Raw genomic sequence first — 23,568 nt, 5'->3', positions numbered from 1 at the left:
CTCTGACTGAATTCTCAACTGAACACAACTGAACTGAATCTGATACTGTTCATGTTTCTCAAAAGATCTGACTGAGTTACACTGAGATCACTTAGTTCCGTATCTGACGAAAATGGTGTTGAATCATGGTATCTGACTGACGATACAACGCTTGACTAGATTACTCGAATCACTTCTGAGATTAGAATTGAATCACTTGAATACTATAGGAGCTGAGCTGATTATAGGACTGAGGCTAGATTACTAGCGATACAGAGATTACAGAGATAACTGAGATTACTGAGCTTTCGTAAGTTCTGCAGTTGTCTGAGGATACAGAGTTCTATAGTTCACTGAGTTCTGAGAATCATGGCTTAGCTGGATTTATCGAGAAACTGACAAGGGCTCTAGGCAATAGCTCTATTATCGGGTATAAATACCCCAAGGACTCGATAACATAAAATAAAGCATAATCATTCCTCCATCATCACAACCATTCATTCATCATCATCATCACAATCATTCATTCATCATCATCATCACAATCATTCATTCACTATCACAATCACTAAGGCATCTTTTTAAGCAATTAGGAATCATAACATACATTCATCCTCATAATCATTGAGACATCACTTCAAATATTTAGGGATCACAAATATTTACTCTTCATCACAACCATTAAGGGGTCACTTTGAGCATTAAGGAATCATCAACTTATACTAGCGTAGGGGAAACATGTTACTAGATTATACCCCATTCAACAAATTCTTACATCAAGTACTTCATACCTATATCAGTATTGACATATATTTGGATATCACGTGATTTGGGGGAAAACTTCATACCATCATGTCACAACTTACTCGCTAATCGCTTGGCATGTATTAAAAGCTTAAAATATATCAAAGAGCACTTACTTGGGGAATTTACCACTATCACATCTCCGCTTGTTCACTAAGGTACTTCAGCAAACACTAGGAATGCACGGGTTCACACTTATTTGGGGATTTCCTACTACCATGGAATAATTCCTTCACTTGGGCATTTTATCAGACACTAGGCATGCATAAACTAACTCACAATTTGGGGTTTTATCTTCAACATACTACAATGGTCCTTTATGCTTCACCTATGCTTTTTATCAAACCTATGGGGAACATGCTTCGCTTATTTAACCATTTCTACACCCATTTGACATGAACACATCACATAGAAAGCAACATAAGGAAGATTCATCACAAATATCACATGGATTCCACCTACTACGGTCAAAGCTCATGAATCTTGTAAACAAACATGAATCAAAACTCAACAATAGATGTAATATCAATTTCAACTCATACAATTCATGGAATCTCACAAACATAAAATCTTTATATTTTAAAAAGGGTTCTTGAGCTTCTTGGATGAAAGGGACCCAAGAATCAACGTCTACATACCTTGGGGAAACTCTTTTCTTGAAGGATCTTGGAAAAATTTCTTGATTTCTCTTGATTCTCCCTTGAACTCTCTTTATTTTTGTGGAATTAGAAGAGAGGATTTTGATTTTTTTTGGAAACCTAGTTTTGGAAGAGGAAGAGAAAATGAGGCTGAGGTCCCTTGGCTGGGTATATATTGAGGCTGGGAACTATCCCTTGGAATTGAATTGAAAAATTTTGATTTTGCATGTTGGCGTGATGCGCCATAATCGCGCCAGTTCACTAGAAATTGGACAATTGAGAAATTGCACAATGACGCGACGCGGTGAAAATCGCATTGCCCCCTTGGTTGCGAACTGGAACTATACCGTGATGCGGTGGAATCGCGGAGGTTCACTGAATTTTGACAATTTTCATTTTGTCTAGCTCCGCGACGCGCTAAGGTGCCAGGTGGCACACTGTCTCACTAAAATGGGTTTAGCTCTTCACCCGATGTCCGATTTGGGCGAATTTAGTATTGATGGAAAGTTTATTCAATGTTCTACATGGTAAAAAGTAGAAATTAGGAAAATTCCACACGATTCAAAGTACCTCATATTTGGGAAGATATTTCTGAAACTTTTAAACTCGGATTTTTGCTTTATTGAAGACGAAGGCTCAGACTAGAAGAGGATTTTATGGGGCATTACAGCTATTCTCAAACTTACCCAACTTTCTTAATCCATAATAAAGTAATTGTGGGCTACACTCAATTATTAAGACTTGTGTCACCTACACCTCATTTTCAAACTTTTTTTTGTCACCTATAGCTCAAAGCCCCTAGATACTAGATAGGATGTACATAGAATCTGTATAGTTATTGCATAAAATATGTGTATGTATAAATACATATAAAACTGCATAAAAAGTTTATAGAAATTGTATATTTATTTTATAAAATTTGTATTTGAACAATAATTGTAGCTAAAGATTGTATAAAATGTGTATCAAAACTGTAGAATTATTAAATAGATTATGTTTTCGTATATGATTTGTATAGAAATTGTATATGTATAAGATGTGTATAGAAATTATATAATTATTGTGTAAAATATGTATCTAAATAATTATTGCAGCTAAAAGTTGTATAGGATGCGTATAGAAATTGTACAAATGTTGCATAGAATATATATACATGTGTACAAAAATTGTATCATTATTGTATAGAATGTGTATATATATGTACAGATCTGTATTATATTGTATCAATATGTATCAGATTGTATATATGTACAATATTGTATCAACATGTATAAGATATATGTTATATTTCATATGCGTCTCAATATAGAATATTCCGATATGTATTTGCATTGTATTTTGCCGTATCAACATGTATCAATACATATATATTTGTATATATGCATCAATATGTATTATATCGTTTCAATATGTTATCTTCATGTTTTGATTGAATTTAAATTAATATACTTTTTATATTTGATTATTTTATAATATAAAAAGAGTAAAAGAAATAGTGAAAAAAGAGAAATAAATTAGAGTAAAGCATCTAATACCCTCCTAAACTATGATCAAATTTGCTATGATATACTCCAACTTCACGGGGGTCCTATTACTCTCCTGAATTAAATTTTAACGTATTTTTGTCATTTTTTTTAGCTGATGTGACACCTTTTATCAACTTTTTTAGCCGATATGACACCTTTAACGTGGACTCTATTTTAAGTAATAAATGTGTCACATCAGCATAAAAGGGGGACAAAAATACACTAAAATTAAGTTTAGGGGGATAATAAGACCCGTGTGAATTTGGAGTGTGCCGTAGCAACTTTGGTCATAGTTCAAGGTGGTATTGAATGCTTATCTCAATAAATTATTTTATACACTTTATATAATAATAATAATAATAATAAAAGAAGCAAAAAGAGCAACAACAAAAGTAAAACAAAAAATACAAAATCAGCAAAAAAGAAAGTCAAAGAAAGATGCGCAATTAGTGAAATGACTACTACAACAACAATAATAACAAATACAGTGTATTCCCACAAATAGCGATATGACTAAGAAATGAAATTTGAATTTATGAGCTGTTTTTATGTCATTTCTTTTGACGGAGAGGCTGTTTTTGTCGTTTCCCCTTAAATGAATTCCTACTAGTTGCAACTTTGCTCAAGCACAAATAGTTCTTCACTTGTCCACAAAATAAACAAAATCCTTAATGAACAAGAAATTCTTCTAAATAGTTCCATCATATTGAAAATTGAGTACCAGTTCTTCACTTACTGCAGCATAAACATAGTTTTCCCTATTTTCCATGTTCCAAAAAACTACCAAGTATTTTATTCATTCTGCATGCTGTAAAAGTAATACTCTCTCCGTTTAAAAAGGAATGACCTACTTTGACTTAGAACAAATTTTAAGAAAATAAAAAAAAATAAAGAAGACTTTTGAATCTTGTGACCTTAAATTAAAGTTGTGTCAAATGTACCAAAATGCCCTTTAATCTTGTGGTCCTAAACATACCATGCGAAAAGTTGAAATTAAAGTATTACCAAAAAAGGAAAGGGGTCATTCTTTTTTAAACGGACTAAAAAGGAAAAAAAGGAAAGTAAGTCATTCCTTTTTAAATGGAGGAACTATAAATTACGTGTAACCATCTAGCTAGAGATCAAAAAAAAGCTCAACAAGACAAAAGAAGCTTTCGATAGACTTGGGCGATCTGAGAAAGAGAATAATAATTTGGCTATGAATGTAAATTATTTTTCTTTTTCTATAGACTTTGGTCAGTTTTGGTAGTGTAATTTACAATGGGCTATATTTTGTAATGTAACTGTAACAATCCGTATTTCGAGCTAGAACGTAAATCGTCATTTCTATGCGTAAAGGTCTGAAAAGCCAATGACTCCTATGTAAATATAAGTAAGTTTAGAAATTATGTAGTGTGGGAATCTAGTTGTTCATGAATTGAGATCATAAAGGTCTCGTAACTCAAAGACGATTCAAAACTTTTCTATCGATCAAGTTTTAGTGAACGTCTCAACTTGGGTTAATTTCCATCGACCATTACTTATTGTATATAACGAGTTAGAGGTCCTACTATATATCAAATGAAAGGTCTTTGTGTCTCCTCCAACATCACCATTTTTGCCTTAATCTGATGTCGAGGTAAAAAGTTATGCCCATTTTCCAGAAAGGTATCAGTCTGCCAAGGTGCGACGGCCAGATTGACGGATCGTCAAGCCTGACCATCAACCTCGGGCAGAAAGCTCAACCTCTGGACTTAAACTGTAGTTAGAGTAACGGTTAGTCACCAGGGTGATGGTTCTTCACCCAACCCATCAGTTGGGGCTGAGCTGCTAAAACGGGACGTTTTTAAATGGGTATTTTGGTACTTTCCCTTCCCAAAATCCTTCCCCACGAATTAAATTATACTCTAAACATTATTAATCTTCTTTTATATCAGTTTCAAACATCTCAAATCCTCTTTACTCTCAAGACCAAGAGAATTTAGGGTTTCTTTCAAGGCAAGAATTCAAGCCTTTCAATCTAAGATTTTCCAAGAAAAGAGTCAAGACTAGGGTTCAATTCTTCAAACTAAATAACTTAAGGTATTTGGGACTGTCCTTAAACCCCGTGGGCATGAGTTTTAACATTTTTACTAAATTTAAAGATATACAATCGTGATAATGAAAAGGGTTCTTGATAATGTTTGAATGATATGCATCATGGTTTCGTTTTGATAAAAGTGTACGTTGGTTTTGAACTCTTTTATATAGGATTGAATTACGACTATGTATACATGTGCATTCGATTGACTTTTTGGAAGATTTAATTGAGAGCATAAACAATAACTTTTATACAATAAGCATAAGGGAAACACAAAACACACACCAAAATCAGTCCACAAGCTCAAGAAACCGAGGACCTCTTTGTGACCAACTCTCAGATTCAACAATATAATACAATAACAAGATGAACAAGGTGTTAAGAATACCAAAATAGCTAAACCAAACTAATATTAGCAACACAATATGATAAACAAGATGAGCAACCATTCGGCCAACAACAACAAACACAAACGAGAGTAGAGGACAAGAACAAACACAACAATAATACAAGAAAGAAAAGGATAGATAGTGAGACCAAGATTATTACAAGATTAAGAACCAAGTATATTTCAACACCAACCCATATTGAATGTAATAATCAAAACCACACTCTTACGGTGACCGCCAAGGTAATTGACTCACCTCAAGATCCACCATTTCCATGTAAAGATCAATACTAGCTTTTCCAAGCCCTACACTAAGGTGGATTTTACAAGCCCTAAATAAGAACTACTCTAAGTTTTTCTACTCTCAAGAGAGAGGATTTTAATGTGTCATACATTCATCATTCATAACTAATGAGAGAAGACCTAAAAAGTCCTACTTATAGTATATTAAAAAAGAAGGCAAAAAAGACTACACTACCTTTAATGACCAAGGGTGGCCTTGGTGTGTTGGAAAACAATATGAATTATCTAAAATGTCCTTATGTATAAGTGACCAAAATGCCCTTAATAAAGGAAACCAAAATCGTGAACCAACAAAGGTGGTCCAAACCCGAAAGTCCTTAAGTCTTCAAGGCTCCAAGCAATCTTCCACAGTCGGGTTTGAGCAATGGTAGGCTCAAAATGTCCCCTCCAAGTATGATCTTGCGCCCTCCCTACGACCAAAGCTTGATTTTTCACATAGTGGCTTTGAATGATGTCGTTGAAAGCTAAGGAAACCATTAATCTTGTATCAAACTTCCCTCTCTTTGTATGAAAATATGGTCTGATTGTATTATGGATTATTTGAAATGCATGAACTAGTGTTTTGAAAGTAAGTTTCTTATTGTTTTTGTAATTGACATGGTTTATGACATGATGAAAGGGAGTTTTCTTGCCATAACTATACTCATTGAATTTAAATAAAGAATTGCATATGATTGAATTATTACCATGACCACCGTATGTTTTTATGTATTGTTAAAAGAGAGTAATTGCATAAAGATTTCATGAGGTTTCAAATGATGACTCTCTTGTGATATTATAAATTTTTGGTGGTCATTCGTATATTCTAAATGAGATGGGTTGTGAATTTGATACGATATGAATGACTTGCAAGTCAAGGTATGACGATACTCAGTGATGACATGCCCTTAACAGAATGAGTAATGAATGTTTTGAAAGTACAAAGCATGTTTTCAAAGAACTAAAAGATGGGCTTACGAGAGTTAGTTGATTACCCGAAGAAGGCGTTTGAGTGTAAGGGGTCATCGTTGAAAACCGTAATTGCCGATAGGGATATTATCCTAAAAATAGGATAATGTGGACGTCATGTAAGGGTGATGCCACGGTATACTTGTAAGGGGTGTACCATCTTATGAAAAATCCAATCCTTGTGGCACACTTTGATTGGGGGCTTGGCTACCGAGTCAAGGGAGGATCCCATATAGTCCATAGGATTACAAATTGTAAGGTGCATCAACTAGCTCTAAAGAATAATAAAGTATTAAGTCATGATTGCAAGAAAGCATTTGAAAATCCTAAATTTTGCCCATGTGATTTACTTAACTTATATGTAATGTTTTACAAAATGCTCTCATCTATATTGTGTAGTAAAAATGCTATTTTGGATTGTTTTACATACCAGTATAATTTTATTGACCACCTATATATCAGGATCTAAGGCTCAGTCTTGGGGTCCCGCTAAGCAGTAGATTGGTGTGTCTGAGATTTGCAGTTGGTGAGCCTCCCCTATTCTAGAAGGTCGGGTCTATAAGCCATTGCCATTTATTTTTATTTATGGTCTAACTGAGGGCCTTCTCCCAGTTTTGCTTTTCGACAGATGTTGATTTTTTTTTTGTAATAGTTAGAGATTTCGCAGACTGGTGTCAGGTGTTTTAAAAGTTAAGAGTTTTCTTTTGTATTGTACAGTTGAATTATGAAATTGACCATGTTTCCATATGTAAATACTTTCACATTTATTTATACTATTAGAATGTTATGCTTGATTGCCAGAAAAAAATGGGCGCTCGGGCCATTATGGTTCGAGATGCCCATCATGGCCAGGGCCCCGGTTTAGGTCATGACAAACTTGGTATTAGAGCATGGTTCATGATCCCAGGGTATCTATGAAATTGCATCAGGTATAGTCCTGTTTATGGGTATGTAGTGTGCCGCACTTATAATCAGGAGGCTACAAGGCGTTTAGGAATATTTTCCTTCTTTTGTGATTTAGTTTGTGCTATAGAGTCTGAATGTCCTCTAATCAATAATTTCCTGTATTTCATAAAGTTATCATGCCTTCCCCTCGACCCAACGAATAGAACGTCTAAGCTGAGAATGTTCACCCTACCTATGGGATGCAGACCCATAATAGAGCTCATACTCCAGAGTTTTTTGCTACTTTGGGAGTTTCTTATATTCAGACTAGTCTACATAGGGCTCCTCGATCTATATCTAACCATACTTAACTTTCCTAGAGAGAGGTATCTAATTTTGAGTTCCGATAGTCTATGCATATGATAGCCAAGTTAGTGACTTCTCAGGATTGTCGATTGAAAGATATGGGGTTTGTGTTTGGTTCATCTAATATTACTTGGGCTAGCCAATTTATGAGGCTAAACCCACCTATGTTTACTAGTACGAAGGTTGAGGAGGACCCCCAAGGGTTCATTGATGAATTGGAGAAATGTTTTAGGGTTATGTATGTGAATGAGGTTAAAGGGCTTGAACTGGAGGCCTATCAGCTAAAAGATATGGAAAATCAGTGGCATAATGAATGGGAGGATTCTAAGGGTAGAGATACTGAGCTTTCTGTGTGGGTTGAGTTTATAGAAACTTTTCTGGATCATTTCTTTCCTCAGGAATTGAGGGAATCAAAGGCTGAAGAATTTATGAATTTGAAACAAGAAAAAAGAGTGTCAAGGAGTACACACAGAAATTCAACCATTTATCCCTTTATGCTCTAGAATTGGCGGGTAACAGAAGAGCTCGCATGAGAAAGTTTGTATCTGGTCTCTCGGATGATATGGTATTAAAATGCAAAGGAGCAATGCTGAATAAAGACATGGATTTCTCCAGGTTGTTCTTTTATATACAGCAAATTGAAAAGTAGAAGAAAAGGATGGCAGCGAAAAGGGAGAAAGACAGGCAGGCCAATAGGGCCAGATCTATAGACCAGAATAATAGTCAAAATCAGGCTAGTAATTAGGGTGATCGTTCATCGAAGAAAAAGTTTTGGAGTAATGCTTAGTCTTCGGCTAGCGCCCTTGCGCCCAGACCTCATGTTGATTGGCGATTTCAGAATTTTTATCCTAATAATGGGCCCAGAGTGTAGGGTACTCAGTCATAAGGAGGTATGGCCCAGTCGTTTAGGCATTATCCTCGTTACGGTACTTGTGGGAAAAACCATCCAGGAAGGTGTATCTATAGTGAGCGTGTGTGTTGTACTTGTGGCCAGATGGGTTATTTCAAGAGAGATTGCCCTACTATTAGAGGAAATATTTGGGGCGCTAGGTCCCAAGCTAACTCCACAGCACCACCACCATCCAAGGGTACTACTTCAGCTATTGGGGGCAGTCGCAACTGGTTATATACTCTATCTAAACTCCAAGATACAGAGGCTTCGCCAGATGTTGTCACGGGTATGTTACAAATTTTTTTCTGTAATGTGTATATGTTGCTTGACCTAGGGTCTACTTTGTCTTATGTGACCCCGTATGTAGAAGCCAATTTTGGTTTTGAGCCTGAAAATATTCTAGAGCCTTTCTCTATTTCTACTCCCATTGGTGAATCTATTATGGCTAGGAGGGTGTATAGAAACTATTTTATGTCAATATGTAAACGTGATACTGTGGTGGATCTGGTAGAGCTGGAAATGATTGACTTAGATGCCATTTTAGGAATGGATTGGCTCCATTCATGTTTGCCATAATAGATTGTAGAACCTGAAAAGTCACTTTCATCATTTCGAATGAACGAGTGATAGAGTGGGAGGGGTATTCTTTAACACCTAGGCGGAAGTTCATATCTTATATCAGATCCCGCAAACTTATATCTAAGGGTTGTTCTTATCATTTTATTCAGGTCAAAGATTCTAGTACTGAAAGTCCTTCCCTTCAGTTTGTCCTTGTAGTAAATGAATTTTTGGAAGTCTTTTCTAATGACCTTCCCGGGATACCACCTGATAGGGAGATAGATTTTGGCATTGACTTTTCACCGTACACCCAGCCTATTTTTATTCTGCGATATAGAATGGAACATGCATAATTGAAAAAGTTGAAAGAACAGTTAAAGAACCTTATTGATAAAGGCTTTATTCATCCAAGTGTTTCTCCCTGGGGTGCTTCGGTGCTTTCGTGTGTAAGAAAGATGGTTCACTCTATATGTGTATAGATTATCGTCAGCTCAATAAGGTTTCTATCAAGAACAAGTACCCTCTTCCCAGAATCGATGATTTATTTTACCAACTCTAAGGTGCCAAATATTTCTTAAAAATAGACCTCTATTCGGGGTATCATCAGTTGAAGGTTAGGGAAGCTGAGATTCCCAAAACAGTATTTCAAACTTGATATGGCCATTATAAATTCTTAGTTATGTCCTTTAGACTGACTAAGGCCCCTACAACTTTTATGAACCTTATGAATAAGGTGTTTCACCAGTTTCTAGATTTGTTTGTCATAGTCTTTATACACGATATTTTGTTTTATTCTAATAATGAGGAACATCATTCCAATCACCTCCAAATCATCCTTCAGACCCTTAAGGATCATAAGTTGTATGCGAAGTTTTGCAAATGTGAATTTTTTCTTAGTGCTATTGCTTTTATAGGGCATATTGTTTCTAGCGAAGGTATCAAGGTTGACCCCCAAAAGGTTGAGGCAATGAGAAAATGGCCCAGACCCATAACTCTAACCAATATTCAGAGCTTCTTGGGTTTTGTAGGGTATTATAAAAGATTTGTGGAGAATTTTTCTTCCATAACTGCTCCACTTACTAAATTGACTTAGAAGAAAGTGAAAATCCTATGGTCTGACTCTATTGAGCTTAGCTTTGAGAAACTGAAAGATAAGTTGACTACTGTGCTAGTTTTAACCCTTCCCGAGGGAACAGAGGGTTTTGTTGTGTATTATGATACATCTCAGATGAGACTTGGGTGTGTTCTTATGTAGCACGGTAAGGTGGTGGCTTATGCTTCTAGGAAATTGAAGGTGCACGAGTGAAATTATCCCACCCATGACCTAAAGTTAGTGGTTGTGGTATTTGCACTTAAAATCTAGTAGCACTATCTTTATGGGTGCATGTTGATATATTCACTAACTACAAAAGTTTGCAGTATATTTTCACACAGAAAGGACTGAACATCAGGAAAAGGTGGAAGTTGGAACTGTTGAAGGATTATGACATGATCCTACATTATCATTCAGGCAATGCAAATGTGGTGGACAATGCCCTCAGCAGGTTATCAATGGACAGTCTTTCTCATGTTGAGGAAGGAAAAAGGGAGATGGAGAAATATATTCACCGGCTTATAAATCTAGGGGTTCGACTTCTGGATTTTGAAGATGGAGAAGTAATTGTTCATGAGATAGCTAAATCTTCCCTATGTGCTGAAGTTAAGGAAAAGTAGGCTAAAGACCCCATCTTGTTGCATATTAAGAATGATGTGGGTTAACAGAAGGTGATGGCATTTTTGAAATTAACGGTGATGGGATTTTGAGGTATCAAGGTAGGATCTGTGTGCCGAATGTAGATGGGTTGCGAGAAAGAATTCTTGGTGAAGCTTACACTTCAAGGTATGTTATTTACCCAGGCTCTACTAAAATGTATCATGTCCTTAAGGCTATTTACTGGTGGAACAATATCATAAGAGATATTGCTAACTTTGTGTCTAAATGTTTGAATTGTCAACAAGTCAGAGTGAAACATTTGAGACCAGGTAGTACTTCCGAAAAAATAGCTTTGCTTATGTGGAAATGGGAGATGATCAATATGGACTTCATTACAGGACTTTCGAGATCCCAAAACTAATATGACTCTATTTGGGTGATTGTAGACAGGATAACCAAGTCAGCTCACTTTCTACGTGTGAGGACAAATTATTCGGGAGATGATTATGCTAAGTTGTACATTGAGGAAATAGTTCTCTTGCATGGGGCTATAGTATCTATTATATCCGACCAAGGTACGCAATTCTCTTTGTAGTTTTGGTGGTCTTTTCAAATGGGTTTAGGTACCCAGGTAAACCTTAGTACCACTTTTCACCCTCAGATAGATGGGCAAACATAATGCACCATTAAGACTTTAGAATATATGGTGAGATCTTGTGTGATTAAATTCAAGGGAAGTTGGGTGGATGACTTGTCATTGATAGAATTCGCATATAACAACAGTTATCTAATGTGCTAGCCTTCTGTTAGCACATTTAAGACTTTTAACTAGAAATAATTATAAGATCTTAAGTAACTACCATTGTTTTTAATTATATTTCATGTGATTTTGTAGGAAAGTCAGGATGCATGGAAATATATGAAAGCTACATCAAAAAGGATTCTTTTTGGTGAAAATCACTGAATTTTGAAACTTCACCTAACGACATGGTCTGATAAGCTATGACATCTCTGATAAGCCGTCAGACATGTCGTTACATTGAGGCAGAGCACAACAAAATGGAGACATGTTTGACGACATGTCTGATAAGATATCAGATCTCTGATAAGCTATCAGACATATTGTCACACTGAAGCAGAACATAAGGAAATTGAAGTATTTCTGACGACAACTCCTGGTAAGTCGTCAGACTTTTGATAAGCCATCACAGTTAGAATCACATGAAGAAGGTTTGATGACATTCTCTGATAAGCTATATGCTTTGTGATAGGCTATCAGACATGTCGTCAACTAAAGAACAAAAAACTAAATTTTTAATTTTGAATTTTTCCTAAAGTACGGATATAAATAGTGGCTTTTAGGGTTTCATTCAGTATCTTGAACTTATTCCAAAGGCGAAGTCACTTCTCTTTGGGGGCTCTTAATATTGAATTGAATTTTCAACTCTTTGATTTGGTTGTGGGAATTTCTCTTGAACTAGGAAGAGAATCAACTTCAGACTTCATCTTTTGTAAGTTTGATTACTTTGAATGATGAATATAATTATTGCTATCTCTTTCTTTCTCATGTGGAACTAAAGCCCACAACTGGGGTTGTGGGACCTATGATTATTCCTCCATGGATTTAATAGTTGGTTAGGGTTTGAGTAATTATGGGGACATCTTGATAATTCCTTTGTTATGATTGTTATTTATTGGTTGCAAATAATAGATCACGCCTTATGTTGATTTGCTTGAACTGAGAAATAACATGAAGGTAGCAAATTATCAATGAGGATTTGGTAAGGTTAAGTTCTCATCTAATGATTACTGATGTAACAAGATTGATCAACTCAAGATAAAATCAGTATGAATAGAATGTTTTCCTAAGTTCAAGAGAATTAGGGAGTTCAACATCTAGTTAAGTTGAGAAACACTTAGATGGACTGTTGAAACTGATAATTTGGTGTTTCCCACAATTCACGAGATCCCAATACTGCAGTTATTATTTTATGGGTATTAATAATCATAGTGATCACAACCCTAGTTTCTCCCTATTATTGATTTGAACCATTGAAATTTTGGCTTTGAGTTCTGAAGAAAGTTACAACAATAACAATTGTTTGATTGATATAACCTCTCCCCCCCCCAATTAAAGGAAACCATTACCTATTAGTCAGTTTATTCACAACAAGACTTGATTAACACCATATTTCCTGTGGAATTTGACCCCAACCTAGCTGGGTTATATATTTGACAACGACCACTTGCTCTCTCGTACGAGAGTTGAAATTTGGATGTATCAAATTGTGGTGTCGTTGTTGGGGAATACGATTGTAAATTGAGTATAGTTGTGATAATTGACTCATAGTAAGTTTCCTAGTTTTACTTTTATTTGTTTTTTTTCTTCTCTATAGGATAGTTAGTGTGTATGACAAGTACACGAAGTTCAGGTAAACCATTATTACCAGTACATTTATAACCTCAGTTGATCGGTAGAATGGCAGACCCACAAGAAGTAGGAAGACTAGCCACCTTAGCTAGGGCTCAGTTAAATCAACAAAATATAGATAACCCAGGTCGGGTACCAAATCCAGATGAAGAGGACCTAGGAGATGATGATCTGTTAGGACCGGGAAATCGTCGATGTGCAAAAGATATAGTGGCATCAGTTGACAGAAATGTAAATAGAAATCGCCCATTCAGAGCAAGGCAGGGTCACCAACCTGTGTAGTATGATATTGATAATGATGAGGATAATTTAGATGGAGCTGGAGCTATAGGGGCAATCATTCTACCACCACTAGTTCCTGGGGTGAAATTTAACCTCACCAGTACTATAATCCAACTACTGAATTTGAAAGAACTCTTTGGTGGATTACCTGGTGATGATCCAAATCTATATTCGGTGAATTTCATAAATATTTTTAAGTCATTTGATAATCCTGGAGTGGGACAAAATGCTATTCGTTTGAGATTGTTCCTACTGTCTCTGTTTAGAGAGACAACTATGTGGTTGAATGAGCTGACTCCTGATTCTATAACAAACTAGAGGCAATTGAAAGGAGCTTCCCTAGAAAGGTTCTTTCCATCCTCCAGGATGTTACAGTTGAGGGATGAGATAAAAAAATTTAGAAAATTAGCTAATGAAGCTTTGCATGAGACTTCGGCAAGGTTTAGAAAGAAGTTGACTCAATGCCCAAACCATAAGATAACTGATGAACACTTGATGGAAACATTCTACAAAGCCTTGAACTCACTTACAAAACCAATAGTGGATAATGCTAAAGGAGGATATTTTATTGAGCTTACCTTTACTAAGGCTATGGATATGTTAGAAAGAATGACTAAGACAAGTAGAGCTTCGCATACCAGAGATTCTGTGTTAGCAAGCAATACTGGTTCTAGTGTAATATCAGTAGAGCAGTGTAGGAGAGAAGAGAAGTGTGATCAGGATGTGGAATACATGAAAACCTAGATGGATCTGCTCACAAAACATTTGTTATCAGGGAATGTAGAAAAAGTAAAAGTTATGGGGTGCCACGGTAAGGGGGCTGAATAAAATACTGAGGAAGAGGATAATTATTTGCATAACCAGGGGGTTTCCGGACCGGTGGTCAAGGAAACCAAGGTTGGAACCATCAAGGAGATTGGAAGAATAAGAATGACAGGAGTGGACTTTATGTACCTCCTGGCAATTAAGACAAAGCTGCTACTGGCTCGAGCAAAATATCCATGGAGGACATGATGGAGAAGTTTCTAAAAGGAGTAGAGGCCACAAATGTAGGTGTGACAATAATGAAAAGTGAATTTTCATCATTGAATCAGTTGGTAAAATCACACTCAACTTCAATCAAATAGTTGGAGCAGTAGATGAGCCAATTTTTAGCAGCATTGACTCAGAGGAAGAGAAGGACGTTGCCTAGTGACATAGTTCAGAACCCTCACAATGATGGTACTTGCATGGTAATTACCAATTGAAGTGGTAAAATATTAACAGGCCGTTCTGTGGGCAAAGCTGAGAGCCAATCTATGGTTGAAAAATATTATGAGACTGAGGAAAGTAATCTAGTGGAGTCTGAAAAGCTAGATGGCATCAATATCTCTTCTAATCATTAGTAGGGTGATGAGTTGGAACAAGGGAAAGACAAGGAAAATGAGGTAGTGCAGAAAACTCTCCCAAAACCACCACCTCCCTTTCCTCAGAGATTGAAGAAGTAGGCTGATAACACAAGGTTTAGTAAATTCATGGCAATGTTGAAATAGTTGATAGTCAATGTCCCCATTGTTGAGGCACTTGATCAGATGCCTGGATATGCTAAGTTCATGAAAGACCTTGTCACGAAGAAATGGAAGGTTAGCCATGAGTCGAAGGACAATCTTCATCATTGTGGTGCTATCTCCACAAGTTCTTTGGTGCAGAAAAAGACAGACCCGGGAGCATTTACCATCCCGTGCACTATTGGGTCCCTGGATTTTACAAAAGCTCTATGTGATTTGGGAGCCAATATAAACCTGATGCCACTTGTTGTGTTCAAGAAACAGGGTTTGGGGGATCCTACTCCCACAAACATGAGTCTAGTTATGGAGGATAGATCTGTAAAGTGGACAATTGGTGTTCTACATGATGTACTTGTAAATTTGGCCGACTTTATATTCCCTGCTAACTTTTTGATCCTTGATTGCGAAGTAGACTTTGAAGTGCCCATAATTTTGGGCAGGCCATTCTTAGCAACTAAGAGAGTATTAGTTGACATAGAGCTGAATGAGCTAAAATTTAGGCTTAACGGGAAAGAAGTAAGTTTTGAAGTGCATCAATCCATGAGACAGAAAAAGGAGATAAGTGTCTTCTCGATTATTGATGTATTCTATGAAGATGGGAGAGACACACCAGCAGAACTAGGGATGAAGCACTTTCTTGATCCACCAAAAGAAGTAAAGAGGTAGCAACAAGGTATCTTGATGAATTCTGAGTAGTCAAGACAATTGAGTCGTGCTGCGACATTAAATCAGGCACTGCTTGGGAGGTAACCCAAGGTATTTTGTTTTTTGAATTTATTTTACGTGATTGACATCATATCTTTGAACCTATGGTGCCACAGGTATGTTTCTAACTCTCTTGTTTTGGTTTGATGCATTGGGGACAACGCATGATTTTAAGTTAAGGGTGAGACTATTTTTGGGTGTTGATGTCCTCTTGGGGTTTTTATTTCCATGCCTCTTTTCCCCAGAGTCTTGTGCCTAATAGAGTCGGCATGTTTAGGCGTATTGTGTTTTGTTTTGTGATGTGTTGTGGTTAATTGAGAAAAAAATAAGTATCTAGGACAGTTGACTGCTGTAATCTTGTTATGGCATTGGTATTAGGGACATGATAATCATTTCTAACAATTCTATGAACCAGACAAGTAGTAGCTTGTGATGTACCTTTGTACCATGTGTTTGTGAGATACTACTTAGTTCTCGTTGTGTGTTAAATCCAGAACTTGCCTGGTTGGTCTTGCCTTGGTTGTAGGAGAGTGGTTAGCAAAGGATCATAGGCCATTTTTGATATTAGTCCACTTTTAGCCTAAATGATCTTCCATGTTTGAATAATATCCCTTGATCCTGATTTTGAACCTGAATGCCTATTTTTTTTATTATACCTATCACTTTTCTACCTGTATCACAATGAACCTGTTTTGGCCTTGGTCCTCCTTGGACATTGTGCACTTTGACTTAGGTAAATCACCTAAGTAGAGGGTGGCTATCATAGGGGTGCGTAATGTAACAGGAGTATGAAGGAGGGTAAAATAAAAATGCAAGGCTGGGTATGGTAAAAAAAGAATAAGAAAAGAAAAATTGTTAAAAAAAGAAAATGAAAAACTAAAGGACCGACATCCAGCCTGAATTTACTTTAATAAAGAAAGGGAGTAATAACTTAAAGGTTGTTAAGTGAGACCCCAAAAATAGTGTAGTGCCAAGGAGGCTTAGTCACTTTAAATATCCTTGTGTATCATACCAGCCCCAAGCCTACATTACAAGCTGAAGAAAAGTCCTATAGTGATCCTAGCTTAACTGTCTGAAAGCCTCGGTTATGAAAATAAGGGCAAGCTTATAGTATTTGGCATTCATTGACTGGAACTTCTTTCTGAGAGTGAGTGTCTTTGAACGTCCTGCATTTATGTGCTTGGTTTTATATATGAGTGAAGAGGGACTTCTTTGTTGTAAGGGCACATCGGTTGCATTGCTAGCTGCTTACTGGTTTGGGTAGTATAACTTGTACATACGCATGGCTATTGTTACTAATTTGATGCTATATATTGATTCCTTTCGATCACATTATTGATCTTCATATAGTTGGGTTTGAAGGTGATTGAAATTGGAAAGGGTAATATGTTTTGAGCTAAAATTGACAATCAACTGTCGTAGGTATCTTATGTTTCTCTTGGTTAAGCATCGTAGTGTGGTGTTATGTAGTTGCTTGAGGACAAGCAATGGTTTTACATTGAGGGTGTTGATGTGCTAGCCTTCTATTAGCACATTTAAGACTTTTAACTGGAAATAATTGCAAGTTCTTAAGTAACTACTATTGTTTTTTATTATATTTCATGTGATTTTGTAGGAAAGTCAGGATGCATGAAAATATATGAAAGCTACATTAAGAAGAATGATTTTTCGTGAAAATAATTGAGTTTTGAAACTTCACCTAACGACGTGGTCTGATAAGCTGTCAAATCTCTGATAAGCCATCAGACATGTCGTCACATTGCGGCAGAGAACAACAAAATCGATATATGTTTGATAAGCTATTAGATCTCTGATAAGCCATCAAACATGTCTTCATACTGAAGCAGAACACAAGGAAATTGAAATATTTCTGACGACAACTTCTGATAAGTCGTCAGACTTCTGATAAGCTGCCACAGTGGCGTCACACTGAAGAAGGCCTGATGATATTCTCTGATAAGCTATCAGCTTTATGATAAGCTATCAGATATGTTGTCAGCTAAAGGAGAAAAAGATGAATTTTTAATTTGGAATTTTTCTTAAAGTACGGATATAAATAGTGGCTTTTACGGCTTCATTCAGTATCTTGAACTTATTCCAAAGGTGAAGTCACTTCTCTTTAGGGGGTCTTAACTTAGAATTAAATTTTTAACTCTTTGATTTGGTTGTGGGAATTTTCTCTTGAACTAGGAAGAGAATCAACTTCAGACTTCATCTTTTGTAAGTTTGATTACTTTGAATGTTGAATATAATTGTTGCTATCTCTTTCTTTCTCATGTGGAACTAAAACCCACAACTAGGGTTGTGGGACCTATGATTATTCCTCCATGGATTTAATAGTTGGTTAGGGTTTGAGTGATTGTGGGGACATCTTGATAATTCCTTTGTTATAATTGCTATTTATTGGTTACAAACAATAAATCCCTCCTTATGTTGATTTGCTCGAACTGAGAAATAAACTGAAGATAGCAAATTATCAACGACGATTTGGTAAGGTTAAGTTCTCATCTAATAATTAATGTTGTAACAAGATTGATCAACTCGAAATAAAATTAGTATAAATAGAATATTTTCCTAAGTTCGAGAGAATTGGGGAGTTCAACATCTAGGTAGGTTGAGAAACACTTAGATGGACTGTCGAAACTGATAATTTGGAGTTTTCCACAAGTCACAAGATCCTAATACTCAGTTATTATTTAATGGGGATTAATAATCATAGTGATCACAACCCTAGTTCCTCCCTATTATTGATTTGAACCATTGAAATTTTAGCTTTGAGTTCTGAAAAAAGTTACAACAATAACAATTGTTTGATTGATACAAACCCCCCAATTTAAGGAAACCATTACCTATTAGTCAGTTTATTCACAACTAGACTTGATTAACACCATATTCCATGTGGGATTTGACGCCAACCTAGTTGGGTTATATATTTGACAATGACCGCTTACTCTCTCGTAAGATAGTTGTAATTTGGACGTATCACTATCACTCCAAGATACAAATGTCTCATTTTGAGGCTCTTTATGGGAGAAGATATAGGTCACCAATTAGGTGGTATGAAGTGGGTGAAACCCATTTATTTGGGCCTGACCTTGTTCATTAGGCGATGGAGAAGGTCAAAGTCGTTAGAGAATGAATTAAGATATATCAGAGTCACTAGAAATCCCCTGCCGATGTTTGGAGAAGGGAGTTAGAATTTGAGGTTGGTGATTGGGTGTTTCTAAAAGTCTTCCCTATGAAGGGAGTCATGAGATTCGAAAAGAAAGGAAAACTCATCCCTCGTTATATAAGACTATACTAGATTATGAGAAGGGTCAATGAAGTTGCTTATGAGTTGGATTTGCCAGCAAATTTAGCTTCTGTCCATCCTGTCTTTCATGTATCGATGTTGAAGAAGTTTATTGGGGATCATTCTATTGTGTTGTCTGTGAAAGAGATTAATGTAACAGACTCACTGTCATACAAGGAGGAACCCATTGTCATTTTGGATCGCTAAGTTTGAAATTGAGGAATAAGGATATAACTTTGGTTAAGGTGTTATGGAAGAATCAAAAAGCGTAGGAAGCTACTTGGGAGTTAGAAGATATATGCGTGCGAGGTACTCGACTCTCTTCAAAACCATGGATAGTTATATAGAAGGTACAAATTCTATACTACTCTTTTCTTTCCATTTAGTTTTTGAAATCGTGCTTTTGGTATCCCGAGTCATCATTCGGGGACGAATAATCCCAAGGGGGGATAATGTAACAACCCACATTTTAAGCTAGAATGTAAACTGTCAGTCCTATGCATAAGGGTCCCAAAAGCCAATGAATCCTCTGTAAATATAAGTATTTTTTACAAATTATGTAGCGTGGGAATCTATTTGTACATGAATTGAGATCATAGATGTCCCTTAACTCAAAAACGAGTTGAAAACTTTTCTATCGATTAAGTTTTAGTGAACGTCTCAACTTGGGTCGAATTCCATCGACTATTACTTCTTGTATATAACGAGTTAGAGGGACTACTATATATCAAATGAAATTCTTCTAGTCTTATTTCCATCTCCACCAGTTTTACCTTAATCCTAGGTCGGGGTAAAAAGTTATGCCCGTTTTTAAGAAAGGTATCAATCTGCCGAAGTGCGAATGACATACTAACGGACCGTCAAGCCAGTGCTATCCCGTTAAGCCTGACCATCAACCTAGGGAAGAAAGCTCAACCTCTGGACTTAAACTGACGATTGGAGTGATGGTCCGTCACCCAACCCGTCAGTCGAGGTTGAGCTGCTCAAATGGGACATTTTTAAATGGGTATTCTGGTACTTCCCCTTCCCATAAACCTTCCCTACAAATTAAATTATACTCTAAACGTTATTAATCATATTTTTTTATTAGTTGCAAACATCTCAAATCCTTTTTACTCTCAAGAATAAGAGATTTTAAGGTTTTCTTCAAGGCAAGAATTCAAGCATATCAATCCAAGATTTCTCAAGAAAAGAGTCAAGACTAGGGTTCCATTCTTCGAACTAAATAACTTAAGGTATGTGGCATTATCCTTAAACCCCATGGGCATGAGTTTTAATGTTTTTACTAAATTTAAAGATATACAATCGTGATTATGAAAAGGGTTCTTGATAACATTTAAATGATATGCATCGTGTTTTCGTTTTGATAAAAGTGTACGTTGGTTTTGAACTCTTTTATATAGGAATGAATTACAACTATGTATACATGTGTTCTCGAATGTCTTTTTGAAAGATTTAATTGAGATCATGAATAACAACTTCCCTCTCTTGGTATTACAGTATGGTCTGATTGTATTATGGATTATTTCAAATGCATGAACTAATGTTTTGATAGTAAGTTTCTTATTGTTGTTGTAATTGACATGGTTTATGACATGATGAGGGGGATTTTTCTTTCCATAACTATACTTATTGAATTTAAATAAAGAATTACATGTGATTGAATAATTGCCATAGCCACAGTATGTTTTTAAGTATTATGAAAAGAGAGTAATTGCATAAAGATCTCATGAGGTTTCAAATGATGACTCTCTTGTGATGTTATAAATCTTGGATGGTAATTTGTATGTTTTAAATGAGATGGGATGTTAATTTGATATGACATGAATGACTAGCAAGTCAGGGTATGACGATACCCGGTGAAGACATGCCCTTAACAGAATGAGTAATGAATGTTTTGAAAGTACAAAGCATGTTTTCAAAGAACTAAAAGATGAGCTTAAGAGAGTTAGTTGATCACCCAAAGAAGGCGTTTGAGTGTAAGGGTTCATCGTTTGAAATTGTAGTTTTCAATACGGGTATTATCCTGAAAGGGGAATAATGTGGACGTCATGTAAGGGTGATGCCACGGTATACTTGTAAGAGGGTGTACCAGCTTATGAAAACTCCAATTCTTGCGGCACACTTGGATTGGGGGCTTGGCCACGGAGTCAATGGCGGATCTCATTTAGCCCATGGGATTACAGATTGTAGGGTGCATCAACTATCTCAGAATAATAACAAAGTGTTGAGTCATGATTGCAAGAAAGCATTTGAAAATCCCAAATTTTGCCCATGTGATTACTTAACTTATAAGTAATATTTTACGAAATGCTCTCTATATTGTGCAGTAAAAATGCTATTTTGGATTGTGTCACATACCAGTACAATTGTATTGAACCTCTATATTTCAAGATCTAAGACTCAGTCCCGAGGTCCCGCTAAGCAGTAGAGTTGTGTGTCTGTGACTTGCAGTTAGTGAGCCTCCCCTATTCCGGAAGGCTGGGTCTTTAAGCCATTGTCATTTATTTTAATTTATGGTATGACTGGGGCCTTGTCCCATTTTTGTTTTTGACAGATGTTGATTTTTTTTTATTGTAATGGTTAGAGATTTCGCAGACTGGTGTCAGATGTTTTGAAAGTTAAGAGTTTCCTTTCGTATTGTCCAGTTGAATTATGAAATTGACCATGTTTCCATATGTTAATACATTTGCATTTTTTATAATGTTTGAATGTTGTGCATGATTTCCAGAAAGAAAAAGGGCGCTTGGGCCATCATGGTTCGGGATGTCCGTCACGGCTTGAGCCTCCGGTTTGGATCGTGATAGTAACATTGTTGAATGCACTTTTATGTAATTAATTCTAAAACAAATCATTAAATAATAAATAAAGATAAAGTGAAGAAAAGAATTAAGATAACGAATTGATACCACCAAATCAGTGGTTACATAACATGAGAATTTTCATGATTATCTAACCACGTGAGCAAATCATACCATTATCATTATTTTAAGAAACAATCAAAATAAACATGTTATTCTTATTCTTATTAATGATTTATACTATATCATGAATAACCACCATAAATATTAGGAATAATTTTACGATATTGATTGTTAGTTGATTAAGTCACCAATATATCGCCACTATTATCGAATTTCTCACGAGAACAAACTTGAATGCATAAGTCAGAAAGACTGCTTCTTCTCATTTGCATAAATCATTTTACTTCTGACCAAATAAAGAATCTTACCACCTCATATGCTATGGTAAAGAACATCCTCAACAAGTCCACTCAATGCAATATTCATAGGATTATGTACCAATATACTAGACAAGCTCAAACAAGTAAAACAGAAGATGGGGGTTTAACCACTTCTTTCTTAGCAATAAAATCATTCTAGTTGATAAATTAAGAGTACAAGGTGACCACATGCAAACTGGAAAAACAAAAGAGTTGTTTGATCGTATATAAGCAAACACTAAATAAGTGATTTTGGAGAGATCAAGCTTTCTGTAAAAACAAATCCATCCTGAATGGCATCGCATATTCCAAATGGCCCTCTGGATGTCCTAAATGAATGTGTCACTTTACCCAGGACACTTGTAGAGTACACTTTACACTGAATAACCAAGCCATTGTAAGTGCAATAAATTATGGTTCTAGAGCTTGAAGGGAAATTAAGTTTTTGTAGTTTGTCAACCAGCTGAACAGACGATAAAGGACAACAATAGATGGAAGATGTATCATCCGCAAGGGAACGTTCGTAAATAAGTAGTTTTTGTGAATGTGGATCATTCTTGGCATGAATGAGATGCTTGTTGGCAAAGTAAGGATCAAAGATTAACGTGTTCCACAATTTAGAAGCACATTTGAATTGAACAAGATAGAGGACAGGTAACCTGTAGAGGATCTCCATAATTATGTCGTTCAAAAGATTGGTATTTGCAATCGATTTCTTCTTTTGCTTTAGAGAATTTTAGGTTGTTGCTAATTTTTCCTCATGTGGTGAATTAGAATTGTTCTTATTCTTCTTCTTCATCCTTCTACTGTCCTTGTCAATTCCTAAGCTACTCCTCATTTTATATGCAAAAGCAAAGAGATCCAAAGGCCATTCCTTTTTCATTTGGGAAAGGAAATACTTACTTGCTAGGACTACATCTCTTGTGTGACATGTCACCCACCGCCACCGGTTCTATTTCTTATGCTTATAATTATTACTAGTTTTTTTTTCTATTGTTGTTTTTCTCTACATATATATTGTTATTTTTAAGTACTTTACTATATAATAC

At 36.0% G+C, this 23,568-nt stretch overlaps 1 protein-coding gene across 1 annotated transcript; it reads left to right on the top strand.

Moving 5' to 3' along the window:
* Positions 1-13,518: 13,518 nt before the first annotated feature.
* On the top strand, positions 13,519-15,965 carry LOC124887879. The gene is made up of 2 exons (XM_047397799.1): positions 13,519-13,701; positions 15,441-15,965. Exons 1-2 carry the CDS (start codon positions 13,519-13,521, stop codon positions 15,963-15,965), a joined length of 708 nt encoding a protein of 235 aa, XP_047253755.1.
* Positions 15,966-23,568: the final 7,603 nt, after the last annotated feature.

Source organism: Capsicum annuum, chromosome 10 (assembly GCF_002878395.1).
Source record: "Capsicum annuum cultivar UCD-10X-F1 chromosome 10, UCD10Xv1.1, whole genome shotgun sequence".
Taxonomy (NCBI): domain Eukaryota; kingdom Viridiplantae; phylum Streptophyta; class Magnoliopsida; order Solanales; family Solanaceae; genus Capsicum; species Capsicum annuum.
This window is presented reverse-complemented; position numbering and strand designations above follow the sequence as displayed.

What these genes read in the sequence shown, in the direction of transcription:
- LOC124887879 (XM_047397799.1), top strand. Translation starts at nt 13,519, where the DNA reads ATGGCAGACCCACAAGAAGTAGGAAGACTAGCCACCTTAGCTAGGGCT. An exon ending in TGGCATCAGTTGACAGAAAT is followed by an intron (nt 13,702 to 15,440) that starts GTAAATAGAAAT and finishes TCTTTGGTGCAG; the next exon opens with AAAAAGACAGACCCGGGAGC.